Genomic DNA, 23,619 nt, shown 5'->3' with positions numbered 1-23,619 from the left:
TATCTGTATCTCACCTAATGAGCTTCCCAAACAACAGGACAGTGACAGGAGTTTTTCATCATCATCAAATTCTCATTTGAGCACCCACTGAGAGGCAGCACAATTTCGAAACTAATTTGGGTAACTATATGGGCCTAGTATGAGGAGAGAGGACAATTACTTGGGTAAATTTTGACTTACAGGTAAAAGTGGTTGGTCAGCTAATGTGTATATACATGTTTTTCAGCCCATAACTGAAACTGGAACTTGGAAGGTTGGAGTATTTGAGGGAGGGTTTGGGGGGAATTGGTAAAACGGAAGGTCACGAAATTAATTGGAAATATTACAAGCAGTGATCATCTCTATCTAGTTATCTTTGTCTTCTAAGGCACCCATCCACAAGTTGCCAAGAGCATTATTACTGAATTTGTATTGCAGCAGGGATAGGAGGGTGTTTAGAAAACCAAGCTAATGGCTCCCATGGAAATGGCTTCCTTGGAATTTGATGGTTTACGAAGAACTGGCAGGAGGAGCCTTTGCTGTGAGTGGCTATGAGGCCACATCACAGTAAGAAGATTTTTATTTCAGATCAGGCTTTGAGACGGCACCCCCCACTTGTCTACTTTTGTCAATGTGAGAGAGAAGCAGAGAACCATTATATGGTTACGACCTCTACAAGTTAGAACTTAAATAAAACTTACCTGCCAGTTATAAGCGCATCTTACAGTTAGTGCAGCAGGATTGTTTCAGTGTAGTTTTCCATGCAGAAACTGGAAACCATGTGTCCTCAAGGTGGCTGTGAAGAGTGTGGTTTATCTTGAATCCTTATGCCTATGAAGTAATTAACTAAAAGCCAGAGTTGTAGCTGCTTTCTGTTTTGAATGCCAGTAGCAGCAGATGCAAGATAGAGGAAGCTGCCAGGAAAGCTCCCTTAACATACTATAATGACAAGTGGAATAAAATAAACTAATCACAAGAGCTAAATCCCACTTATGAGCTGGTTTGTTAGAAACGAAGTAGTGTCATTCTATCCTCATTTTCTCTCCCCACACCCTCAGAGACTGTGACATTATGGTCTTGCTATTTCTGAGGAACTGGAAATTTAATTAAAGACATGTTTAAGAAGAAATACTCATGCCAGTTGTGTAATATGGACTCATAATCACTGAGGAGTCTACTGCCCCTCTGCATTGACTATGAATCCTACAGGCTTAGTTTCCAAACATTAAAGCAGTACAATTTAGCTGATGTGGAAGGCACCTTTTTTCCCAGACCTCTGAGTTGAACCAACCAGGGTGTCAGTCATTACTATCAATGTATGGGACAGGTCCAGGTTGTCAGCTCCAGTGCAGTAGGTGCCAAGCCTGCCCTCCCACTCCACCACTTTACTAGGCTCTGAACATAAGAAAGGGAGCAGAGAACTTAGGAAAGGTACTAGTACAGAGAGCAAAAGATGGAGGAAGAGAATAGGGCAGCAAGAATGGGTGGAAAATGACCTGAGCTAGTCCTAGTTGGGATTTTTTCCTGGCCATAGTTGCACATCAGCTAACCAGCTCACTGTTTCTGGTGTCCTTCTTCCTGGCAGCGCGTATCATGTCAGAATCAAGTCACGGAATTGTAGAATATCTGCTCCCAGATTTTTGCAAGGCACAGGAGTGGGAGATGATTTGTGTTAAGTGTATGGAAGTTCTTACTGTTTTTTAGAGATAAGCACTAATTGTTCTGAGATTTTTAGTAGCAGTGTGATACTGCCTCCCACTTACTTTGCTCAGGAGCAAAAATGTGCATGTGTCCTTTAATCAGAGGTTCAGAGGATGTCAGTAAGGAAAAATCAGTTCATGCTGTGTGTCATGTTCAAGGTATCCCATCCTTTAAATGACCTTTTCAGAAAACAACTAATTGAAGTCTTTACAGTGTAGACAATATCTGAGACCCACTTAAAAATAACTTGCTGTTAAAATGCCAAGTGCATGGTGTAACTTTAGGACATAAAGAAAGTGTATTGATCATGAAAGATAATTATGATAGTATTCAATATTTTTGTTGTGTGCTTGTTAATGAAATTATTAACTCTTTTGAGATATCAGGCTGATGTCTGATCAGTCAGGTCAGAGGTGTTTCCTCTTTTAGAATGAAGTTTTCCCTAGCCTCCCTTTCAGTAGAGGCTAGAGATGGTTCATTTACTCCATTACAGAAGTATTCTTACTAGTTATTTCTGATATAATATTTCTACAAGTTTGTTACAATATTTCTACCAGTTTGTTCTGTATTGTTTTGGAGTTATGATCAGATGTAATTCATTTTTTGCCATGTACCGTGTACTAGTCACTGTTGCTTTCATTATGTTTTTGCCCCCGGTACTTCATGTAATTGGTTTGAATGCACTTATCACATTAACATAATTGGTTTACCTGGCATTTTACACTGACTTCAAGCCTTGTGTTCTGCTCAGTTCTACAGGAACATACAGACATTTGATCATTTGAACACATTTGTCTAGAAATCTTAGAAAAGTTTAATTTCTCAATTGTTATTTCCTTAAGTATCTTTTTGTATTATAAGTTGTAAACCATCCCAAAATCATGTTTGCTTTATAATTATGTGAATAAAATCAGCATAAAAGTTGCAAATTATTTGCCTGATGCTGTTTGTCTGGACAGTTACTTAAAAGAAAATATAGATCTGCTTCAGATGAAGATTTACAGAACTTGATTGTTAATGTTACTAGCCTTTTGGTTTTAGAGCAAAAGTTAATAATAGAGCCAGTAATTCAGAGTGCTTTCACAAGGCATTGGTTTAATCACTTGTAGCTTTTCAGAAATTACATTTTGCCCTGGGAAAGCTCATCTTGAAAATGCCTTTCTAAAAATTGATTTTTTGGAGGGTTTCAAGGAAGAGATTCAGTAGCTTCACAAGATGTACTTTGCACTGGTTGATTTGATATCTTCTTTTTCCCCCAGTGTTTAAATGAAAAAAAGATTAAAAAAGAAAAAAGTAGAAGAAAAAGCGTTTCTTGTGAACTTAGTGTATGTTTTTTCCTTTGCAAGAACATGTAGTATTAACAGCTATAAAATATTAGCTCACACATGCACATGCCGGCTAATAATCAGTGGAGACACATTTGTGTTTGGCCTCTGTTTCATTATGGATCCCCTGCCAGTCCCTGTTTGCTGCTGTATCTCCACATGTCTCAAAGCGGATGGCATATTCTGATCTAGATTTTCAGACCTGAGCAAGATTTCCTCTGATGCCATTCCTTGCAGCTCTGAACTTTCTGCAAAATCAGGTCCTGAAAGGAATCACAGAATCACAGAATCCCAAGGGTTGGAAGGGACCTAAAAAGATCATCTAGTCCAACCCCCCTGCAAGAGCAGGGTAACCTACAGTACATCACACAGGAACTTGTCCAGGCGGGCCTTGAATATCTCCAGTGTAGGAGACTCCACAACCCCCCTGGGCAACCTGTTCCAGTGCTCTGTCACTCTTACAGTAAAGAAGTTCTTCCTGATGTTAACGTGGAACTTCCTATGTTCCAGTTTACACCCATTGCCCCTTGTCCTATCACTGGATATCACTGAAAAAAGCCTAGCTCCATCATCCTGACACCTACCCTTTACATATTTGTAAACATTGATGAGGTCACCCCTCAGTCTCCTCTTTTGCAAGCTAAAGAGACCCAGCTCCCTCAGCCTCTCCTCATAAGGGAGATGTTCCACTCCCTTAATCATCTTTGTGGCTCTGTGCTGGACTCCTTCAAGCAATTCCCTGTCCTTCTTGAACAGAGGGGCCCAGAACTGGACGCAATATTCCAGATGCGGCCTCACCAAGGCTGAGTAGAGGGGGAGGAGAACCTCTCTTGACCTACTAACCTCTCTTGACCTACTAAATGAATGAATGAATGAACTGTTTCCTCAGTCACTATTGGCTTCCAAACAGTAAGAGTGGAGTAAGTGGAGTAAGAGTTACTATCTAACAGTAACGTCAGTGAATGAGGAGAACAACCCGGATGGGTCTCAGTTCCAGGTCAAGACCAGATCATGTGGATGCATGTGCTGGTGTGGTGTCCAAACTGTGTTATATACAGTGGCCATCCCTACAGTCAGTGGAACATTCAGCTAATCACCTAGTAGGTGTGTACTTCATGCTGAACTCACTTTCTAGACTCCGTGGGCTGTAATGACTAGATTTCTAAGTTGCAGCAATGTATAGGTGTCTACGTAGAGAAACCTAGACTTAGCTGCCTTAATTTTAAGCTGTCACAGCACTGGCGACATTCTCAAGTGATGACTAAATGAATGACCATTTAGCTAGAGGGCAAAGAGCTGTGCCATCAGGTACTGCAGCAGAGCTGAGTAGTTGTGCTGCTTCTTGCTCAGGCTATGATAATTTGCAGGTGATGAACACAGTCCTGCATCATATGTAGAAATAGGTGAAGTGTTTCTCGAAAAGGGATACTTAATGCTTGTCAGCACCATTTGATATGGGGCACATATAATTATGGGACAGCAGAGAGGCTTTGTCACTTGCATTCATCTTTCCTTGAGTCACCCTCATGACTGCTTGTAGCCCTAATAGTTTTCTGAAGTACACAGCAGAGATTGAGTAGCAGCGTAATAGGCGGGGAGTAACAGGGATTGGGACAAAAGAGTTGAGGGGAAAAGGCCCTTGAAGAAGGGCATAAGCAACACATGTGGAAGAAGACAGTTCTCTTAGAACAAGTTGGAGGTAATAGGAAGAGCTGGACTGAGGAGCAAACTGAGAGCAAGTGTAGAAATGAAAGAGAAAAAATGTGGTAGGGCGTCAAGGTTGAGAAGGCAGAGGCTGAACAAGAAGATGACTGGAGAAGAAAGGAGAAAGGAGATGAGCAACAGAAGCTTAGTGGATGAGTAGAAGCTGTAGAACATAAACACGTGATTGTTAGACAAATCAGATAATCTGCAATTGTGATCCATTTGGTTTTGAACTTTGATACTCTGTTCCTGGCGTAAGGCTGGGAGGACTCTGTCGCAGTGATGACTGGCACAGTGAGCTTCTGGGAGAATTTCTTTAATTAACAAATGAGAGTGGAAGTTCCCTACATAATTATAGCCTTAGCACTAAAGCACATTGATGTATAGTGGTATATTACAGAAATGGTAGAAAATAAGATTGGGTGGGACCCTAAGGCTTACTTTGTCTGTTCTGTTGACCAAAGACCTTATCAGCTGAATACTTTGTTCCTGGCAGATGCTTATACAGCTTGTTCTTACAAATTTATGGGAATTAGAATTCCATAACTACCCTCAGCAATCTGTTCTGCTGTGCTTTCTCAGAGATACTAGTTCCTGATGCTCAATCCAAATTTTCTGCTCTAGCAATTTTAAGCCTTTTATTGCTTGTCCTGAGTATGGTGGTGCAGAAATTAATTTACTCTTCTAATCTCTGTAGCTACTTTTTTCAGAGTGCCTCTCTTCCAATAGCAAACTCTTTACTGTTACGCTTTCCCTCTTTGTTGTTGCTTACTCAGATGTAAATGTTGTCCCCCACTCCTAACAAAATGTTTTTAAAGCATTCTTCAAAAGTAAGTGTTTTAACCACCTTTAATCATTTGGTTACTTTCTCATGTGATTTCAGACTTGGAGTCTGAAGGGCAGCTAACAGTGCATTCATTATTTTTTCAAAAATGTCCTTTGTGGAAAAGGCCATCACTGCCTTTGGTGATGACAAGGTGCCTTTCAACATAAAAACATAAAATAATGTGTTGTATTTTAGTTCTCATGCTCCAAAATAGGTATATAAAACAGCTATTTCATCATCTTTGATTGGATGATGTGGCAGGCTGTTAACTTTATTGCATGTTTAATACATAACCACTTCACAAATATTTTTCTTCTTGGGTTTGCTTTGTTGTTTTGGGGTTTTTTTCCTTCTATGTCTTAATATAGAAGGAAAGTATAGGATTGCTTGTCGTCACTGACCGTTGTTTATTCTCCAACAGAAAAAAATAGTGTGGAGTTTCTTATAATACTTGTAGTTTGCTGCTGTGACAGTGGAAACTGTTTTCTCTGAGGTAGTCTTCAGCTAGAAAGCCTATTCTTACATACAAAGCTGTTATTGAAGATTCTCAGTATTACTCTTGCAAGACCATAGTATGATATATAAAAGAATTATTACCATTTTAATGCTCAGCCAGATTTGGACTACAAATCATCCTAGCAGTTGTGTGATCATGCATTGCTTCAGGTGCATGGTGAAATCTGTAAGTCGTTAAAGAAAAACTGCATGTTTTTTTCTTCTGAAAACATAACTTCTGGTAACATTGACTGTAATATATTGGGTCACATCTGCTAAAAGATTATTACACTGGAAGGACGCAATGGATAATTTATTAAAATTTCCCTGCAGAGAGATAGTAGGCTATCTGGTTAATATAGAGGAATGCTTGATGGTTACACTGAAAGCTCCCTAGTGAATCCTTTAACATAGGAGTAGAATGGAAGATGAAGATGATTGCTCATTATATAATGTTTGCTGTGTTATATTGGTGCCTAGCAGCTGAATAATATTTATGTTAACAGCTCCTTTCCAGCTTTTCATATTGATCTCCTGCTGCTCTAGAGCTAATATATAATTGCACTGAAAATGGGAAAAGAATACTTTTTTTTTGTAATGGGGGGTTGCAAAAAAGTTCTTCCAACACATCACTGAAATTAGATATGAGGGGAAAGATGTCATAGCTTTGTGCCACAGATTTGTAAGGTTTTCATTCTCTTTTTCTTCTGAGCTGTTTCTGTCTCATTTCCTTTTAATGTCAAAGGAATTGTGGAAACAGTGTCCCATAGGCAGTAAGAGTTTCTTGGTGGGTGGAAAAAACATCTTTCTTTTTCCTCAGGGGAACCTCCCTGGTGCTGTGATTACTGAGTTTGAGAAGGACCAAATGACTCTGTCTTTCTCTGAATAGTGAAAGTTAGCTGACAGATAGCTTTCCTATATTACTGAATACACAGTTTCTTAGCTAAAGATTTTCATTCATGCCATAGAAACTGAGAATTGACATTTTAATTGTGACTTACATAATTTCTTTTATGCACGGCCTCCTACTTGGAGAACAGGAACAAACCAAGTGTTTTGTGCTGATGTCCAGCTGGAAGCTCCCCAGATCATGTATCCACAGGAACTGACATGCCTTAGTTTTCCTGCTAACAAGAAATGACACTTTCACAGTGTCAGCAGCTGTGAGCTCAACCAACCTAAAAGTCCTCAGGGACACTTGCTTTTTATTGGCTCTCTGGGCTGATGCCTCTGTGTTTATGCACGCCTACCGCTGAGCAAGCCGGACCTTAGAAGTAGCAATGGTTTCTTGGAAAACAGCTGGCATATTTTTAGCAAAAGAAAAAATAAAATAATAAAAAAAATCACAAAACCACACAAACCTTTTGCATGTTACAGATTTTATTTTTCAGGCCCAATGACGTTATGTTAGAAACTTCCACCCATACCTGTCAGTCACTGTGGACTCAAGGTCTGGGGTGGAGGGATACTGGCTGCCATGATGAGAGATGTTTCTATGGGTTTTATTGGATTCAAGGGGTATGAACACTTGGAACAGAGCCAGTGGAGTACTCCATAGTCATTGTCAGTGGCTTGGATGAAGGGTTAGAATGCTTCCTCAAAAAGCTTGCTGACAATATGAAACTGGAAGGAGTGGCTGATACCCCAGAGTGCTGTGCTGTTGTTCAGAAGGACCTAGACAGGCTGGGCAGAGAGGAACCTTTTGAAATTCAACAAAGGCATGTGCAGGGTCCTGCACCTGGGGAAGACAAATCCCATTTACCAGTACAGGCTGGGAGCTGACCTGCTGGAAAGTAGCTCTGCAGAGAGAGACCTGGGGGGTCATGGTAGACAACAAGTAGTCTATGGGCCAGGAATGCACCCTTGTGGCCAAGAAGGCCAATGGGCTGCTTTAGGAAGAGATTACCAGCAGGTCAAGGGAGGTGATCCTCCCTCTCTACTCAGCCCTGGTGAGGCCTCATCTGGAATGCTGTGTCCAGTTCTGGGCTACCCAGTACAACGTTGCTCCTGGCGCAAGTCCAGTGAAGGGCTACTAGAACCGTAAAGATTTTGGAACATCTCTCCAATGAAGAAAGGCAGCGGGAGCTGGGCCTGTTCAGCCTGGAGAAGAGTAGGCTTGGGGGGTATCTGGTCAATGTATTTGATTATCTGAAGGGAGGGTGTCAAGATGACAGGGCCAGCCTCTTCTGGTGATAGGACTAGAGACAACAGGTAAAACACGGGAAGTTCCACCTGAACATGAGGAAGAAATTCTTTACTATGAGGATGACTGAGCACTGGAATAGATTGTCCAGAATAGGTTGTCATGTCTTCTCCTCTGGAGATACTCAAGAGCTGTTTTGACACAATCCTGAGTAATGTGCTCTAGGTGCCCCTGCGTGAAACAGGGAGGTTGGACTAGGTGATCCCCAGTGGTCCTTTCCAGCCTCAACCACTCTGTGATTCTCATCAACTGCATGAAAATGCAGTAAAGACATCAATTTCCTATTAAATCAATAATATTAAAGTAAGACGCAGCAAGACTGGAATCAACCACAGATTGCAAAGCATTTCTACTGCATTATCTGTGGAGAATGAATAAGGGACATTAAAGCCATCTATATTATTATATTGGGAAAAAAAAAGAAAAAAAAAAAAGGATCAAAGAACGCATCTTTTTGGTCAGTTCAGCTTCATGATAACTAAAATCCCGAAATATTTAGGGAAGCAAAACCAGTATATTAAAGTGTGCTATTTGGTAGTTTACCTTGAAAAAGGAGTAAAGCACTGTATACCAGGAGTTTTTTTCCTTCTAAACTTCTTGGTAGCTAATGCCTTGGAAAATTACAGTAACTTCTGCTATAAGAAGGATCAACAGTGATATAATAATCTTTATGCACTGCTTCTTTAGTACCTTTCCTTTATAGATCTTAATACATTTTTGCATTTAAAGGTTAATACAACCTTTGTGAATAAATAAATGGAATTTAGTAGGAGAACTTCAATTCTGCTTAAATTCTATTTACCCCCTCCCCCTGAAAAGCAATAGCATCTATATAACTGTGCATACCAATGATGCAGAGTAGTTTATACAGGTAATGTAAAAACCTCTCTTCATGCAGAGCTGTCTGAATTCAGTGTTGATAATGACAGTAAAGTCTTACACAGAAAGAACCACAGGTACCCAAGTTGAGGGTTGGTTTTGTTTCGGGTTTTGTTTGTGTTTTTTTCATCTGGTACAGAAGCATCTCAGACTCATGAGATCCACGAGATCCTCTAGTCTTGGGTGGGGTTAGCATTGATTTAGCAGTAACTAAGTGTCATGGCTTAAGCCCAGCCAGTAACTCAGAACCATGCAGCCACTCGCTCATTCCCCCTGTTCTTCCTCCTCCTGCTCCTGGAGGGATGGGAGGAGAATGGAAAGAATGTAACTCCTATGGGTTGAGATAAGAGCAGTCCAGTAACTAAGGTATAACACAAACCACTGCTGCTACCACCAATAATGATAATAAGGGAACTAACAAAGGAAGAGAATACAACCCACCAACCGATACCCAGCCTGATCCGAGCAGTGATCTAGCCCTTCTGAATAACTGACCCCAGTTTATATACTGGGTGTGACGTGCTGTGGTATGGAATACCTCTTTGGCTAGTTTGTGTCAGGTGTCCTGTCTCTGCTTCCTCCTGGCTTCCCCTCCTCCCTGGCAGAGCATGAGACTCAGAAAAGTCCTTTGTCAGAGTAAACATTACTGAGCAGCAACTAAAACCATCGGTGTTATCAGCGTTGTTCCCAGGCTAAAAGTCAAAAACACAGCACTGCACCAGCTACTAAGAGGGACAAAAGTGACTGCTACTGCTGAACCACCTTATTCCATACTGTTCACGTCATGCTCACATCTCACATTTTTCAGTATACCATCACTCTCGTCTCATATATATATATATATATATACACACACACAAAGAGAGAGAGATCATTCCTTAGTGCATGGACCAGTCCCTATAAAGCTGTTGAGTGCATCTTGTCCATGATGTTGGGCTCCATCTCTTGTAACAGTCTTTCAGAGCAGGAGAGATGGTATGCAGTGTCGTATTTGTTGCCTGCTGACACCGTGGAACTCGTCTGGTCACTGCTGAGCTCATTTGGTTTTGTCAGAGTTCATTCTTTGTTGGGATGATGGTTGGAGGGAAGTCAGGGCCAGTCGTTGGTGACCTGAAGACATCTAGTTGGTGGGCTATAAAAGTGCTACATAGCAGGCAACAGCATACAATTGAGTTCATTGGCTGTTTTCCCCTAAAATCAAATCCCCTTGAGGTATACATCGGACTTCCCCATCTTCCCGCGTTACCTACCAAGTATGTCCAGCTCCCTGAGCAAAAGCAATCCCATGAGCGGGTTTGCCTTTACTTGAAGCAGAAATAACCCAGACTGTTTTTCCCAGCAAATTCTTTATGTGACCACAGGAACTTTGCCCCCTTCTACAGTATATAAAAGTTCTGACTGGGCCGGGCCAGCTCTGTTGGCAGATCCTCTGGTGCTGACCAACCAGGTGGCCTTTAGTAAGTGTGTATCCCAATGTTTGAAAGTTCCCCCACCCATTGCTCTCAGTGTGGTTTTTAACAGCCCATTGTACCGCTCGCTTTTCCCGGAGGCTGGTGCATGGTAGGGGATGTGATATACCCACTCAGTGCCATGCTCTTTGGCCCAAGTCTCTATAAAGCTGTTCTGGAAACGAGTCCCATTGTCTGACTCAGTTCTCTCTGGGGTGCCGTGTTGCCATAAAATCTGTTTCTCAAGGCCCAGGATAGTGTTCCGGGCAGTGGCGTGAGGCACAGCGTATGTGTCCAACCATCCGATGGTCGCTTCGACCAAGGTAAGCACATGGTGCTTGCCTTGGCGGGTTAGTGGGAGTGTGATATAGTCAATCTGCCAGGCCTCCACATATTTGTACTTCAGCCATCGTCCTCCATACCAAAGAGGCTTTAACCGTTTGGCTTGCTTAATTGCAGCACATGTTTCACACTCATGAATAACCTGGGCAATAGCGCCCTTTGTTAAGTTCACCCCTCCATCATGAGGCCATCTGTATGTTGCATCTCTGCCCTGATGGCCTTAAGTGTCATGGGCCCACCGGGCCAAAAATAATTCACCCTTAAGTTGTCAATCTAAGTCCACATGAGCCAATTCCATCTTAGCAGCTTTATCCACTTGGTGGTTGTTCTGATGTTCCTCAGTGGCCCTACTCTTGGGTACATGTGCATCTACATGGCGTACCTTCACCACCAGGTTCTGCACCCGGGCAGCGATATCTTGCCACAGTGCAGCAGCCCAGATGGGTTTACCTCTGCGTTGCCAGTTGTTCTGCTTCCATTGCTGCAACCACCCGCACAGGGCATTTGCCACCATCCATGAGTATAGAGATAAAGTGCTGACCACTTTTCTCGTTCAGCAATGTCCAGAGCCAGCTGGATGGCTTTCACCTTGGCAAACTGACCTGATTCACCCTCTCCTTCAGCAGTTTCTGCAGCTTGTCATAGGGGACTCCATACAGCTGCCTTCCATCTCTGACGCCTCCAAAGCACTGGAGAGGCCCACTGGACTACGTACGTGCCCATACTATCCCACACACCCTGCCACTCATGATTGTCTAGCCTCAGGGAAAATCTCTTGGTGATCTTCCTATATTGTTGTTTAACCCTAGACAAGACCCAAGCCGGACACTAATTAACTTTCAAGATCAGATGTAGTAGGGTGTTCTCAGGGTGGGATGGCCGTGGGTAAAGCATAGCATATGCAGCAATAAGCTGGTTCCCAGCAAAAGGAGCAGGATGCTTTCAAGGGCATTGAAAGGATATTTAAGATCTGTTAACTTTTCCAAAATCTACTACTACTGTAAATAGCCTGGTGAGGGAGCAGAGGGTGTGAGGGAATGTCTCCTTCAAGGGTTGGTCCCCTGAGGGAAGGAAACAGAAAGATACGTACTTGTTAAAAATTCCCGTTACATGCCTCCCGTAGTATAGAGGTAATGACCACGCAGAGGATGCATACCAGGCCAGTTTCATGATCAATGATTCTATTGTAGTACAAATCATTGCATGAAGTACAGCGAAACAAGAACCTTAGCCCAGGCCCCCCAGCTGATAAACACTGAAACAGCAAATACCGGCTTTAAGTAAGGTATGACGTGCTGAAACTCTTAAGATCAAGAGCAACAACTTTGAGAGCCAATAAATCAGCATTGTGACAAGTGACTATTAATCCGAAACAATGAATGCTTATCACAAATAAGATTAGACACACTCCGGTCAGATCTGTTGTTATCTCAACCCTTCAAGCCCTACGCTGGGCGTTACAAAGAGCTGTTTAATCCCAGCCAGTAACCACAAAGCTGCTTGCTCACGAGAATGATCTTCTTGGTCCGAAGGTTGTTTGCTTTCTAGCAGTGGTGTCATTGGCACTAACATAGGTGGATCGTCATCCCAGTCTTCCAGCACACTTGTTATCTGTTGCGGTTTGTTGCTTAATGATAGATTCGCTTTGTTCCATTTCTCTGGATCATATTCTTTCTTTATGTTTCCAGAGATGTGGTTTTTGCCTAGTCCATTAGACACATGGCATCTAATGCTTGGGCTGGTAACTGCACTCCCATTCCTATTTTTCCCACCTGTGAAAGTAACATTTCTGCTCTTCTGTCCTGGTCTCTGAATAAGAGTGGTGTTGGGAGGGATGGGGAGGAATGGAAACAGTATAATTCCCACGGGCTGAGATAAGAACAGCCCAGTAACTAAGGTATAACACAAACCACTGCTGCTAACACCAATAATAATAATGATAAGGGAAATAACAAAGGAAGAGAGTACAACCTCTCACCACCTGCTGACCCATACCCAGCCCGGCCCAAGCAGTGATCTGGGTTTTCCAGGTAACTGCCCCCAGTTTATATAGCGGCCGTGATGTGCTGTGGTGTGGAATACCTTTTTGGCTAGTTTGGGTCAGGTGTCCTGTCTCTGCTTCCTCCCAGAAAGTTCTTGGTCGGAGTAATCATTACTTAGCAACAACTGAAAACATCAGTGTTATCAGCATTGTTCCCAGGCCAAAAGTCAAAAACAGCACAGCACCAGCTACTAAGAAGGAGAAAAATGACTGCTACTGCTGAATGCAGGACATTAAGGCATTAGTTTTTCTCTGGTGTTTGAAGTAGATGAAATGATTTGTCTGCCTCAAGCTCTGTGTAGCATCAGAGTCTCAGAGAGCAAGTTCCATTTAATGAATCATGAGCACAGCTTCCAGTAGCATGTGGGTGGCTCTTGTCATTCCTGAAGCTTGCACCCAAGGACTTGGGGAGCAGAATAAAACATGGCTAGTTACAGCACCTTGTTATCCAGAATACTTGCTTACGGCACTGCAGCAGTCTTGCGATGTGAAGCTGTATGGTGTTTGGGTTCAACTTTACATGTATCAGTTAAATCATTGCCTGTTTAAACTTCTACAAAGAAAATAATTTTACCTCTTTTCATGCTGTTAATGACTTCTTTTCCATACAGGGGGAAAAAACAGTAATGCATAATTTAAGCAATAGTATGTGCTACTAATTGGAGATATACATAATTAGTAGTCAACTTGTATCAGCCAATATGTATTTTCCTTACTTATGTCAGAAACGGTTGGTTGTTTTTTCTAATGGAACCAAGTTTACCTATAGCAAATGTGGAGAAAAGCACTTGCATACTGTCATATCCTTCGGTAGTGTATTTGCATTTTTTTAACATCTACTTAATGTGACCAAATAGACATTGTTTAAGAGTGAACTGCTATGACGTAAATGGCTGTTTAACTTGACACAATTTACCTCAATTTGCTTCAAACGCAATTTACTTCAAGGCTGGTTTGCTACATACTGCTGCTGCTCTGCTACTGTGTGGTAGCATACTAAACTGTGGAAACTTGATCGCTTTAAGAGGTCTCGATCAGGCATTTCAGCATTGAACATGTTTTCAGCAGGAATTTGTCTACATGACTTTTTGAGTCCCTCCTACCCTAAGTAACTATGATTTCTATAAATTCTTTTAATTGCTTTAGATGAGGAAGTAGGCATATATAGACACAACTTTAGAAACTGATAACATGTCCTGGTAATTATATTGTTCATAGTACCATATAAATGTGAAAAAAAATACCTGTTCTCTTTATTCTTCCATTTCAATTGTACTAATTGGAAAAAAAAAATCCTTGAATATATGAGATGAAAAATCCTTTATCAAAAACTCAACTGCAAAGTTATTCGGTTGGAATGACTGAAGATTGCTTTTTCATACAGGAATTTCTGATTGTAATATATATTCAATTGCCTTACTTGAAAATCACGTGTTTTACCAGCACAGTACTAGTCAGTAATTAAGCATTACTCTAAACAACTGATGTGAAATATGAAAAAGGTAATGAAGTGTGTGGTTTTTAAATCTCTTCCAGCTAAAAAGAAGAAGCCAAAGCTCTTGAACAAGTTTGATAAGACCATTAAGGCTGAACTAGATGCTGCAGAAAAACTGCGTAAAAAAGTAAGTTTTGAAATGCTTCAGTCAGGACTGTAGACAGTGGACAAAAATAACAAAATGAAAAATAACTTAGAAAAAGGGAGAATTACTTTCAGGTTAGTTTCTGTGAAATTAACTTTTTAGAATTAAACGTTCAGTGCATATTTGTCCTTTAAATTTCATTTCTGCTGCATAATTTAGTTTAAATTTTTTGAAGTCAAAAATGCATGTCTGTTCATGCATGTTTGTGCACCTTTAACCTTGAAAGTATTTAGCATAACTGTTGAGTTCCTTTCATCAAAAAAATGCTTAAATTAATCACATGGAACAGGGTTAATTTTGTCCTATCACTGTTGTCCTTTTGACTAGTCAACTATTATCAGAGAACTTAAGTAATGTAAGTATGTTAATCTCTCAGTGTTCATATGCTTCATAAGCATTAGGTGTGTATCTTAGTAGTAGCCACTGTTTCTGTTGCAATTCTGTGTGTGTCCTGTGTGTCTCAGCTCCTTAGAGCATGAAGCAGATCTTCCTGCCTGTCACCAGGGGCAGCAAGGCATTAACATCAGTCAGTTTTGGTAGTTATGAATTCAAAAGCTTGACTTCGAAAAACAAACAAAAAAACCCAACAATAAAAACTCTTCAGTCATCTCCTCTGATAATTTCCAATTTTATTCATTATTTGAGTGTTTGAGAAAGCAAGACCTTTGCAGAGATGTCCCTTTTACTGATTTGAGGTTAAATAGTGGAGCAAGGCTATGTGACTGTTAGAAATGAGAGACCTTAAGTCTTTTGGATGTAAATCTTGTAAAAACTGATATGCCTCACATACAGTCCTATCACATGGAGAACACCTGCAGGCCTGTACCCTGGGTTTGACATGGCTCAAACACATTTCCAGTACAGTACAATAAAAACTATTCTGGTTACTGCAGGTGTAGGAATAGTCTTGATTTTCAGAAGACTCACTATGCATTTTTAGCTTTACTTTGCTGTCTATGCAGCCCTGTAGCCTGTGATGAGGCTGAAGGGCTACTACATAGGGAGCACTAACCTCAGCCTGCCACTGCTGCTGCTCTTCACTGGGAGCCTTGTTTATGTGTTAGAATACAAAAATAAAACGCAGTTTCATGCTTCTTGTGACTTAAAAAATTGGTTGATCAGAGAAAGGCATAACAGAAACTTCTGATGAGCCTGTAGGGTCAGTTGGCTGACTGTTTAACTTCCTGTGTCTCTTAGTGAGTTGCAGGCAATCATGCTTGTCTTGTAGGAAGCAGTATAAATTTAGTAGCAAATAAGAGATATGGAATATTTGAAGATAGCAAGACAGTTGTTTATGATAGTCTAATCATACTTATAAAGCTACAAGTGTTGGAAATGGCAGCAAGATATGATGCCAAATTTTGCCAAGCAGTGCATAGCTCCCATTTAAACAGCACAGCTGGTTCTTCTCAACTGCCATCCTTAGTTGTTAGCCAGCATCAGTCATGAGAATATATCATAGTTACATTTGGAGTTTAGATGAGTCAGGGAAGAGACACGGAGCACATGTGAGGTGTCCTGAGGAACACTCTTTTGCAAAACAGTATTTCCTCTAAAAGAACTGTAGTTACAATACAGTTCATCATGTGAGGTATGCAGAGAGGAAATTTCCACATGCATCTAGAATTTCTGTTTTAATCTCTGTTACATTCAGTTTGGAATTTGTTCTTAACAATAGAACTTTTACACTTTTATATACACAGGTTATTGTCATTTCAGCTCTCTTTCCAGCCAACAAAAGGAAAGCGAGTAAAATAAAAACAAAGCCATTCATTTTAACCATGGAAAATAGATAATATTTTTTCATAAATAATAATAACAAATTTGTCTTAAATAAGCATGAATCCCAACAAAAATATGAATGAAAACTGTTGATTGTGTCCATCTCTTTGTTTTTATTTTGTATTTAACTGGGGGAACTGCGTTGTTATGCTGTACAACCTTCAGCATTTCTCTTAGATAAAAGTGCTGATAAATATCTTTACTTTCCAGGGAAAAGTTGAAGAAGCTCTAAGGGCCTTTGAGGCTTTAGTGAATCAATACCCACAGAGTCCTCGAGCAAGATACGGGAAAGCACAGGTACTAAAAAAAAGGCTATAATATTAAAAAAGATGAACCTTTTTTAACAGTGGAGTTCTAAACCCCAGTCAGACTTCATTTATAATGTTATGGATGTTCCTAGCGAAAAACAGAATTATATGATCTGTCATATTGTATCTATTGCAGGCCTCTATCCTCTTCCAATTACTTTGGGAGCTTTTGTCTGACTTTAGTGGAAAGTATTGTAAATAACACAAAAATAAGATATGTCCAGTACATTTCATGAAAACTGTCAGATGAATGGTAAGCGATAAATCCCAGCTAATGTCCCAGTGCAGGAACAGCAGACAGAACTTAGCTGTTACATACTGTTTGCTGCAGCTGGTAAATCAATGTGTCATCTGTGGGCTGAATGCTGCTTTTTGCTTAGTGGGAGAAGGAGCCTTGGAGTTTTTATACAGTGAGTGTGTCGTGGTTTAAACAAAGTCACAGAGCATGGTTTAAACAAACTCACTCACTCCCCCCCTTCTTTCCCTCCCTCTACTCCTGGAGGGATGGAGAGGAGAATCAAAAAGAATGCAACTCCCACGGGCTGAGATAAGAGCAGTCCAGTAACTAAGGTGTAACACAAAACACTACTGCTACCACCAATGATAATAATGATAAAGGAAATAACAAGGGAAGAGAATACAACACCTCACCACCAGCCGACCGATAACTTGCCCCACCCAGCCAAGCACCGACAGATACCTCGTCCAACGCTGCAGTCCCAGCCCTTCTGGGTAACTCTCAGTTTACATCCTGGGCATGACGTGCTGTGGTATGGAATACCTCTTTGGCTAGCTTGGGTCAGGTGTCCTGTCTCTGCTTCCTCCCGGCTTCCCCTCCTCCCTGGCAGAGCATGAGGCTCACAGAGTCCTTGGTCAGAGTAAAACATTTGAGCGGTAACTAAAAACATCAGTGTTATCAGCTCTGTTCCCAGGCCAAAAGTCAAAACACAGCGCTGCACCAGCTACTAAGAAGGAGAAAATTTACTGCTACTGCTGAACCCAGGGCAGAGTGTTAAAAGGATAAAGAACATCAATTGATCAACTGTTTGGCTGAGTGACCATGCTGTTTGTTTTTTCACATATTCAGTTTCAAAGTAGCTCAAGGATAAAAAGTAAAGGACAGAAGTACAAAAAAATTCCAGATACTTATTACAGCAGATGCAGCTAACACAGTTGAAGCTGTTTCATTAAAGTGTATGACTGATACAAGAGTGAATTAAAACAGACCAATAAGACCTTCGGCACTCGCAGTGCTTGTGGTGCATCTGTACTGTGCTCTGCTAGTTGACATAAGAATGAATGTAAACCAGACAACTTAAAGTATTTGGGAAAAATGCATTGAACATATGAAAATGCCTGCATTTGTATAAACAATTCAAACTAAAGCTTTAAAAATTTAGCAATTGAGGTACAGTCTTACTTTTTTCAGCTGCAGAAACAAATTACGAAAGTGCCATACCACAGGTGAAAACAGTTGTAGCTTCCATTAGCTTCACCAAATCTGTAATTTCACAGTAGAGATCACATATATCCTTTGGTCTGCTCCTGAGCTTGAACCAATCTAAGTCCTGAAAGACTTGTAGGGTAGCTATTCAGTCAACATATGCAAAAGTAAAGTCAACTCCTAATTAGTTTTCCAAGAAATGGTGTAAATAAATTAGTGTCAGAATATATGAAGGAAATATTTGTTGGTGTGTTTTGATCTTTGCCTTGTTGCCAGTGTGAAGCTTAGCATACGAATAATCCATAGTCACCAATTTGCATGTCTTCTATATTATTAAACAGATTACTTCATCTATTTTCAAACGCAAAAATTATGAATTCTATGAACATAAACCAAAATTCCATGTTAATGTATATTTTAGGTGCAAAATTTCTCCTACTTATGCTTTCAAACAGTCCATAGGAAACAAGAAATAACAGTAATTCTGATCTACCATACCATAAAGGACAACCAGTTAAGTTTTTCATTGTTATGCCAAAACTGCACAGATTAAAGGCAATTCTAAAATTATTCCCGTAATCTTAACAATTGTATAGTTTGCCTTTTAAGAAAACAAAGTACTTTTTAAGCCTAATGGATTATTATATGTTCTAATAAATGGTTTTGTGATTCTTTCTAGTCTGAAGATGACTTAGCTGAGAAAATGAGAAGTAATGAGATGCTGCAACAAGCTATCAACACCTATGATGAGGTGGTTAGTCTGCCAAATGTCCCTCCAGATCTGATAAAACTCAGCTTGAAAAGAGAAGCAGACAGGCAGCAGTTTCTTGGTAAGATTCAAGAGTGGTGTGAATGTTTTGGAAGCTGTGTCAGCAAGACTTTCAGAAGATCACCAAGGATTTACAAGTGCCAGTTACACTGAAATTTTGGTAGGATTTGTGATCCTAGGCTCTTAAATGCTTACGAAAAATAATTTAAGATTCTTTAAATGTTTTCTAATGAAGTAATGTCTGTAGTTGCTTGTGTGGTGATAGTGCCTGTGGACAGCAGTTCACTGGGTGCTATGAGAAGCTATGATGGGAGGTGGTCAAAAAACTTGTATTGACAGAGGAAGAAGAAAATAATCTTCTTTTTCTACTGAAGCTGAGAGAACTCATGAGGAAATTAATGGCTTACACAGAGTAAACATACCCAGAGTAAACTTTCATTGAACAGGGAGACGAATGAAATTCAACTCAGGGGATAACATCTGGGAGTTTAGATCTCAATTCTGGGATGTACGAGAAGTGCTGATCAAACTACGAGGCGCAGTCAACTTTGCAGAAAAGAGTTCTGTTCTGATCGGTGGGGTTTTTGTTATCAACTTGTTTTGATCTTGGTGTTCCTCAGAAAGACCTCATCTAGGAAGTCGAGGAACATAGTTGATTTTAAACGTGTAAAGCATAGTCTAATTTCATAATGGAAATATAGTAGAATTATTGTGTAACAGTAGAAATGCTTGTAATTATGTAATCAATTAAGATTACATTTATTTCCATATGTTTACCTAATTTTTTTGAGCACTCTGAAATCTGTGTATGAAAGAGCAGCCAAAGCTTCAATAATGTTGTTACTGCTACACTGTGAACAGTTCTCCACTAGAGGTTACCATAACACTGCCTGATACGCATTTGCACTGCTTTCCTGAAATACTCCTTATATGACTACACCCGCGGTGACAACCAAGCAGCTGAACTTGCTCCTATCTGCACAAGGGGTTTTTTCAAGTTCTGCTTCTTGATCGTTAGCGACAGTGCAACACCTGGCTCTGATTTATGTTTTCTTAGATGTTGTTTAAGCATCTTGCTACTGTTACCTGTATATGTAATCGTAATTGGGTCTTGTTCAATCAAATTAGGTCGCATGAGGGGTTCCCTGCTTACTCTGCAGAAATTAGTTCAGCTGTTCCCCAGTGATACTTCATTCAAGAATGATCTTGGTGTTGGTTACCTCTTGATAGGAGATAACAGCAATGCCAAGAAAGTATATGAAGAGGTGAGTTTCTATTCTAGCCAAGGAATAATATTATTTGCATTCATATGTTCATTCTAAAGACTGCTTGCTTTTAACTTTTTCAGTTGTTAGACCTTTTGCATGTCAGGTTTTGAAAGGTCAATATAGATATATGGTTTGTTGGTTTTCTGGGTTTTTATTTAGTGCCATTTTAAAATGTCTTCTAATTTTAATTCAGATTTCCTGATACTGTCATGCTACATGTTTTTCCTCATAGAGAAATGCATATGGTTTTCGTATGCTTAATAATATTTGCATATAAAATATTTGATTTCTTATACCTCGTGATAGCATATAGATAGATAGGTTTGGAATATATTGACAACACAGATGTAATGTATAGTATTAAAAAAACATCTTAGATGTGGAAAGCAGAAGTAAGTGTGTTTCATTACAGAAACATTCCATCTAATTACATGATGCAGTATTTCAGAACTCACACAGCATTTAACCTTTGTTTTTTCACGAGTTTTGTAGGGAGCCTAAATTCTGTTTTTCTTTCCTGATGCTTGTAGTTTGGACAGTTCATTGGATTTATATTCCCATCTTACACTATGTTTTTTGGGCTGGGGAGACTTCACTGCCAGGAGTGGCCACCCTGCTCCTGTTATCTGGAAACCCTGTTAACATCTGGAAACTTTGACAGATGTAGAGCTTGATGTCACTGGTAGAGCACAAGCTGTCAACACCTGATCAGAGATGATCTTCTTGATGTTGGCACACTTGCTGCAGCACTCATTAGTACAGGCATGGTACTGTAATTGACTGGTTATATAGACCAAAGATGGGTAGGCATGATTAGTACCGCCTTCTGAGAATATAAGCCCAGTTTTCCATCCCCTACGTCAAGTCTGAGGGGATTCTCATCTCATGTGGTTTCTCAAAGAGGAAGAGGATGTTTGGCCACATGGTTGGAAGCAAAAGCCAAACCCTGATAATGCCCTTTTTTTAATTTCAAGCTCCTCTGGTAGTCTCAGATGTTGCCAGAATAATGTTTGCTTTGCTCCTTTGGCTACTTTGTAGGTCTCTCCATAAAACATTTCTGTTGGATAATTTTTGGCCTGCTGTCAGAATTTCTCAGAGGATTGGAAGCATCAGCTTTTGAAGATGGACTATATTAACTGAACCTGCTTCTTAAGCTACAAGGAGCTTGAAAACAAAACCATACTCCTTTTGAGCAAGATTTTCCTTTGCAATTTTCCACTATTTTGCTGCAAACAATATAGTTATTAGAATTTCTCAGTATAGATAAACACAGGACTTTTTATAAGTGTAAGAATGTAATGAGTTTGCTATATAATTACTTTGATATCAAGTTTCATATACTTCAGAACTGCTCTGATTAAGAGCAGATATGCAAAATAAGAACTAGTCTGCTTTTAATATGTTCTTTTCCATGCTTCCATGGTCTTTATCCAACATAATTACTCTGTTTTGCAGTTCACTAACCACGGAAATAGTATAGATCATAGTGATGTTCTGTCCTTGTAAAAGAGCAACAAATAAATACCTTTTAAAAGGAGTTGGATTTATTGCATTTAAAAATCATTCTGGCTATTCCTCAGGCTGAATTCCAACACAGGAATGTCTTTTTTTTTTCTTTCTTGTAGTTCAGGATAAATTTATGTTAAGAATTTTAAGAAAGGAGACATAGCCAAACAGAGAGAAGCTCATGTGTACTTGCTTTTATTCTTGGTTATACTGAAGGCTTCTTACATGATTTTGGGCAGATTGCTCAGGGGCTGTATGGTCTTCTCTTGACAGCTTCGCTTAGCTGTTGCAATACATGTTTAGAAAGTGATTGATATGTTGTTTGGAGCTCCAACCATAGTTACTCAAGTTCTCTGTATAGTCAATAAAGAGAAGGGCAAGCTGTGAAGGGTGGTTATGGGGCCTTTCAGGAGACATCTTCCTCTTCCCATGAATTTTTTAAAGCCAGGGAAATTTCTGTGGTGTAGCTGAATCCTTCTCACTAGTGTAGGACAAGTTAGACTTTTGATAGAAAAACATAAGAGAGTGGAGACGAAAGCAGGAATTCAGTGTTGCACAGTAGATGCCTCCAATATTTATAAGTCCTGGGTTCTGGTGCCCACTGTAAGGGTGTTTGTACATTTTATGCAAGTGTTCTTTAATGCAGAAGGCATGGACATCTGGAAAGAGAGAGCAGAGCACAGGACTCATCATCAAGAAAACACATCCCTTGTTTGACTAAAGGCTCAGCTTTCTGTTGATTTCCCTCTGGTTCCATTCCTCATGGATGTCTAACTTCTTGTGCATGTGGTACTTGTTTCTGCTCCTCAGGCAAGTTCCCAAGTAATTTAACACTCTTCTGTGCAGGAGAATCTGGACTCCAAATTCCCCATTTCCTGGGAAACTGCTGGCCAAAATGTACCAGTTTCGTCCTTTGCTTCCTGCTGAACATTTTGATCTTAATTCAGTGTAAGCATGGGCTGAGCACACACAACTAGCTGGATCCTTCAAGAGCACTGTCCCCTACATTGGGATATACCGTTTCAGACCAGACTAACTCCAGCTTGCATCAGCTTCAGGGAACTGGAATAGATGAGCAAGAAATCCTAGTGAATGAAACTTTCTTCTTTACATTTAATAGCCAGTTTACTTATTTTCCATTCAATTGTTATTTTCCATTCCAAATCTGTTATGTCTTAGCAGATGTTGAAGTATTATAATCGCATTTTTATTTCAAAACTCTGAATATGTGCCTTCTTTTAGCTGCGGAAGTGATGTGTATAAACACTGCACCTCAGATCAAGAGAGTTTCGTACTTAGAGCTATAATGTAGTATAGTCTAACACAAATACACTTTTCTAGTATGCATTTGCCAGAATTTATGCTGAACCACAGATGGAAAATAGTGTCCAGCTGGAGACAATTTCAGTTTTGCCTCTAATATTAGAGCATTTTCTTTTGAGCATTACTCTTAGGGACAGGAAAACATAATGGTAAAAGTAATCCTCCTAGAATTCAGAACTATTTTTATTTTCAAAGAAAACATAATATTTAAAGTAGCCCTTGTGGAATTTAGAGCTATTTTTGTTTTCAAGGATCTACAGATAATAATAAAATATAGTGGAAGAGAATTTTATAAGACCAGTTACTCTGCTAATAGCACTTTTTCTGCCTGCCATGCTGAGGCATGTCTGCATGGCTCAGTGCAGCATTATTCAGATGTACATAAGCCAGCTCTGATTTAGCTATCTCAGGTACCAAAAGCAGAATACCCACATTAACGCAGTACTTTGCCCTGGCTAATTAGCCATTGGTAGCCCCAGAGGTTAATTTCTATATTCATGATTAATATTTAATGAGCTATGAGCAGTTTAGTAAAACTTATTTCTAAACATAATTAATATTGCATGCAGCAACAGCAACAGAGTAATACAATTTACATTAAATACTTCCAGTGTAATTTCTGCTGATTGTATCTCT

General features: G+C 40.0%; 1 protein-coding gene across 1 annotated transcript in view; it reads left to right on the top strand.

Moving 5' to 3' along the window:
• The window catches only part of ASPH (aspartate beta-hydroxylase), a 124,963-nt gene that overhangs the window by 74,007 nt on the left and 27,337 nt on the right, over positions 1-23,619 (top strand). The window contains exons 18-21 of the mRNA XM_065668344.1: positions 14,480-14,565; positions 16,576-16,662; positions 18,797-18,947; positions 20,015-20,151. Of these exons, the coding sequence (XP_065524416.1) occupies positions 14,480-14,565; positions 16,576-16,662; positions 18,797-18,947; positions 20,015-20,151 (461 nt within the window). The remainder of the gene's footprint in view (positions 1-14,479; positions 14,566-16,575; positions 16,663-18,796; positions 18,948-20,014; positions 20,152-23,619) is intronic.

Source organism: Lathamus discolor, chromosome 2 (assembly GCF_037157495.1).
Source record: "Lathamus discolor isolate bLatDis1 chromosome 2, bLatDis1.hap1, whole genome shotgun sequence".
In the NCBI taxonomy this organism is placed as follows: Eukaryota; Metazoa; Chordata; class Aves; order Psittaciformes; family Psittacidae; genus Lathamus; species Lathamus discolor.
The sequence above is the reverse complement of the archived record's forward strand: the minus strand, read 5'-3'. Positions and strand labels throughout refer to the sequence as shown.